General features: G+C 55.2%; 1 protein-coding gene across 1 annotated transcript; it reads right to left on the reverse strand.

The window, feature by feature from the left end:
• Positions 1-304: 304 nt before the first annotated feature.
• On the reverse strand, positions 305-3,515 carry LOC311376273 (RNA-binding protein MEX3B-like; the record flags this gene model as incomplete). Its single annotated transcript, XM_084491117.1, has 2 exons — positions 2,935-3,515; positions 305-1,863 (listed from the first exon to the last, which is right to left on the reverse strand). Exons 1-2 carry the CDS (start codon positions 3,161-3,163, stop codon positions 305-307), a joined length of 1,788 nt encoding a protein of 595 aa, XP_084347243.1. The 5' UTR covers positions 3,164-3,515.
• Positions 3,516-5,030: the final 1,515 nt, after the last annotated feature.

Genomic DNA, 5,030 nt, shown 5'->3' on the forward strand with positions numbered 1-5,030 from the left:
AAAACGTGTCAACCGGGCCCCCCCCCTTGATTGTGGGGTGGGGGGGGGCCCGGTTCGTCCCTTCTTTTTGGATACTGCAGGCTCTTACATCTACATATGTATAATTCTATGTACACTCCCCGAATAAGAGGACGGTTCAGAGTTCAGGTGAGGCCGTTTTGTAAAGAGTCAGGTTCGGCGGCCGCCATCGTCGTCGTCGTTCGACCTCGGTGACCCCCCCCCCCCTTCCCGGAGCTCGCTCTCTCTCGCTCCCTCTCTCTCTCTCCGGAAGAGAGCGAGAACAGTTTGTTGTCGTTTCTTCCTCTTATGAAAATATACGAATAGCCTGAGTGACGCTGGCCTGGCACACGGGGCAGCGGGGCTCGTTGCGCTGGCAGATGCGGTTGGCACACTCCATACAGAAGAGGTTGTGGCCGCAGGGCACCAGGGCCGCGATCACCTCGCTCTCGAAGCACACCGAGCAGTCGCGGCTGCCCTTGCGGCTGGTGCCGGAGGAGGTGGAGGAGGAGGAGGAGGTGGAGGACACGGAGGAGGAGTCGCAGGGCACCCCGGGGAGGTGGTGGGGCCCGGGGAGGGAGGCCCCGGCGCTGGGGTAGGTGAAGCTCAGGGGCCCGCCGCCGGGGTCGCTGCGGACCCGGCGGGCCAGCGGGTGCTCGGCGATGGCGGCGCCGTTGTTGGCGAGGGGCCCCGCCGGGTGGCCGTGGAGCGGGGGGGACATCCTGGGGTGGTGGGGGGGGGCCCCGCCGCCGCCGGTCGCCCTCCTCTGGCCGGCCAGCACGGCGTTGGCGTTGGGGGCGTGGACGGAGTACATGGCGGAGGCGGCGGTGGCGGAGGAGGAAGAGGAGGAGGAGGTGGAGGTGGGGGAGCTGCCCCCCGTGGAGGAGGAGGAGGAGGGGGTCCCGCGGTGGCTCTCGTAGTGGGACCACAGGAGGCCGGGCGGGGCCGTGGCGGGCTCGAAGCCCGGCGACGAGTCGAAGGCCGCGTCGGTGCAGTCGGGGGAGATGGCGTCCCGCCCGTACACGAAGCCGCTGTTGGCGTTGTTGTTGGCGTTGTTGTTGTTGTTGTTGCCGTTGTTGTTGTTGTTGGTGGTGGCGGCGGTGGAGGAGGCGGTGTAGCTGAGGGCGGGGCTGGGGGGGCTGTAGTCGGCCATGCGGGGGGAGCCGCCGTTGCCGAAGTAGGAGTCCGTGGAGGCGGAGCCCAGCGAGGACGACGAGTCGTTGCGGTAGTTGGAGAAGGGCTTGCGGGCGGAGGTGGGGGTGGCGCCGGCGGTGGTGTTGGCGGCGGTGCTGTTGGCGGTGGTGGCCGTGCCGTCCGAGCCGGCGCTGGGCTTGGACCACAGGGTGACGTGGCCGTGGATGTCGAAGCCCACGTCCGTGCCGTTGGCGTGGAAGTCGTTCTCGTCCTGCAGCTCGATCAGGCCGCCGGTGCGCATGGCGATGTGCGCCTCGATCTCCTCGCGGGCGCGGTCCACGTTCTCTGGCATGCCCGTCACCTCGAAGATGGGCTCCTTGTCCCGGCTGGGCGTCACGATGTAGGTGTGCGTCTGCTGCTGGATGCGCTTGATGGTGGCACCCTTGGGCCCCACCACCAGGCCCACCACGCGGTACGGCACCCGCACCTGGATGGTGGTCTGGCCGGGCAGGTTGGGGGGCCCGGGCGCCGGCGTGCCCGTGCCGTTCAGGCTGATGTTCTTGTTGCGCGAGGCGCGGATCATGGAGAAGTGCTCGGCGGCGGAGATGATCTCGCGGCGGGCCATGGCCACGTCCTCCCGGCGACCCGTCACCACGAACACGGGCTCCTCGCCGCGCACGGGGGTCTTGATGTAGGTGTTGGTCTTGGCCCGCAGCGCTTTGATCTTGCAGCCTAGGAGGTGGGGAGACACCAGAGGTGAGTGAGAGGACGCGGTTGCACAAACAACAATGGTTCACAGAACGTGGTGCTGGTGGTGATGGTGGGAGCTAATGTCATTACTCGTGTGCAACTCAAAACAGATTGGCCGATTGTTATTCTTTTTTTTTTTTTTTACTTAACAGTCTCTCAAGAAACCCAGAATCGGAGGCCAACAGAGAAACCAAGGGGAACCACCCTTTTTTAGAAAGAGAGCGAGAGAGTCCGAGAGAGGGAAGAATAAACTCAAACCACATGCTCTACTGCCGTGAATACACAGCGGGTGCTGCGAGGCGAAAAATGAACCCAGATCAGAAGGACTGCTGAATCAGTGCTAACGTTACATGTCATTTTATAAACATTCACCTCGAATTACCGTAGCTGCTGTCCTTTCTAATTCAACACCGATATAGAAAGGGGGGTTGAATTGCATATGGAAAGATTGGATCAAAAAGGGAGGAAAGCGATCTTCCATTTCTTGACATTGGCGCATTAAGTTGTATCATAACGCCCTATACGGAACCGAAGAACCTTTTAACAATGGGTCACAGGGAAGTTATAGCCCAGAAGGAACACCATTGTTACCAGCGTTGTGGACAGAGACAAGACAAGTAGGCTAGACTTTCGTAGCCTCCGTGGGACAAGGAAATAATAGGCTACAACAAAAGAAAAGAAAAACGCTCTGGGTGGACTTTAATTTTACAACGTCCCAGCGTGTGCCATAATGAAGATGAATATATGGGATGAGTCCCATTCGTTCATTTTTTTGTTGTGGCTGAGAGAAATAACAACAACAACAACAACAACAACGACAACAACAACAACCCCAACAATATTGCAGTGGAGGAGAGAGATTTGCGCATATGTAACTAAGGTACCAGCATCCCGCCCCAGCCCTACAGCTGTGGGGACATAACCCACCACCGGACCCCTCTCTAGCCATCAGAACAACTGTACCAGCCCACAACCGGACCACAATGTGTGCGTGTGTGAGTGTGTGGGCGGGTAGATGAGAGATTTGGGACTAAACTGGAAGAAATTGCTCACCTTGTCTCCCCACGATTTCGGCCACATGCTCGGAGCTGGGGACTGGGACGCACTCTGTCATGTTGACACTCTTTTTGCGGGGCTCGTTGTCATACAACGAATTGTCATCGTTGTCCAAGCCGAGCAGGGATAGCTGGTCCAGCGCTATCTGCAGGGCTCTCTGGTCGTCCAGGGCGTCCCCTTGGTTGCTCCCGCTCCTATCCATGTCGGCGAACAGCGAGCTGGGCATCTTGCGACTGCAGACTCCGTCTCGTAGCCGGGGAGGATGAGACAAAGGGGGGTGGGGGGAAAACGCGGAAGGAGAGCAACAAGGAATGATCAGGGGGAAGGAGGGGGGCACCGGACCCGGTTTCAAGCCACTGGTGCGATTCGGTGATGCCTCACACACACTCTCTTGCACAGCTGTGAATCAGTGCACAGCACACACACACGCGCGCAAAAAGATATCCACTCTTCCAGAGACAGGGGTCCCCTGGATGTGTTTGGTCTACGGTGGCAGCACAGTTGCGTTATTCCAGGTCTGCTGGAATGCCGGCGGTGGTGAATATTTCCTTCAAAGGGTCCCTCCCCAACTCGGCTCACTCAGCTCTTTTCGGTTTTCTGTCTGACTTACTGCTGCAAAGCCAGACAACACTACTGAGGGGGGATAGGGGAGGGTGACGTCACCGCCTGGGCAGGGACGGTGCAGTGCTGCTCCAGATTTGCATAGCCGAAGCTGATTGGATGAAATGTTTGGAGTGGGCGGTGACAAAAAGGGAGCGAGAGAGAGAGAGAGAGAGAGAGAGAGAGAGAGAGAGAGAGAGAGAAAAACATCCCCATCCACTCCCCTCAGATACACTCCCTCCTTTGTTGTCTCCTCGCATCAAAATAGGCCTACTGCCCTGGAAATTATACCGAATAAAATGTATTTTTGTTTATTTGAGATATTTATATAATTTACGTTCAACGATTTACATATTATTAACACGATTTGGTTAATGACATGCCTTAAACCATGCAAAGTACAGGTTAGTTACAGTTATTGTATTGTTTATTGTGTTTTTAGGATCTTTACAGTTTGGATAAGTTATCCAAGCCCATATTACCAACATGTTTGATTATTTTTTACTCGGTCAGGCCTTATATATAGGCCACTATCAATAAGGATGAAGGAAAGGGGAAAAAAACATCTGTTCTTTGTTTTATCTCCATCATTCAAATGATTAGCATTCGTCTAAAAAATAAGGGAAATGGACCAGAGATAGAAAATAGCATCGCATATTTGATACTGACATAACAGGCTTCATGATTCTGCCATGTTTCAAATTACAGAGCGAACTGAAGTGATGTCTATCCGAGGGGAAAATATGATGTGCCAACAAAGCCCATACTTAACGGCAAACGTCAGGCAATTTAGTAATTTCTTCTCTGCCTACGGAGTCTAAAGATGAGGAACACAGCGGGGTCACAGGTCACATATGCATCCACACAAAGCCCAGCGTGGCCTTTGTGTCCAGCGGGGGCGGGGCCGCTCCGGAAGAACACAAAGGGACTTTAAGACAATTCAAAGCCGTTGAGAAGAGAAGCGGTTGCTGTATTGTCACCTCACTCAACGCGGTCAATGGCTATGCTAAGTAGAAAAAAAAACGCTCCTTCTCGGAGCACGAGATTGTGAGCCCGATCGGAGATCCAAGGGTCTGAACGTACAGTGGGCGGTACCCCTCTCGCTTAACTTCAATCTATCACAGGCGCCAAGCGTGTACGTCCGGACCCTGGGATAAAAGCAACACTAACAATTTGGGATGGGACGGAACCCTGTTGTTAATATTTGACACAGCTGCTACTTCCTCGACGCACGGTTTCATCCGATCGTTAACGAGACACTTATATTTACTTCGAAATGAGGACGTTTTATGGTCAGAGGCAGAGCCAACAGCAGCGGTTAAGAAGGGAAATACAAATGGTGTAGTGCGCCAATAACACGTTGTGGGGAGCGTTTCCATTTCCCCCCCCCCCCCTCCCCATTCAATCCTATGTTGAAACGCATCTTGTTTTGCATCAGAGCAGCACACAAGGCTTATAACTACATAAACAAACCATGGGGAGATTCATTCTCC

This window comes from Micromesistius poutassou (assembly GCF_964030765.1).
Source record: "Micromesistius poutassou genome assembly, contig: SCAFFOLD_6269, whole genome shotgun sequence".
NCBI classification, from domain to species: domain Eukaryota; kingdom Metazoa; phylum Chordata; class Actinopteri; order Gadiformes; family Gadidae; genus Micromesistius; species Micromesistius poutassou.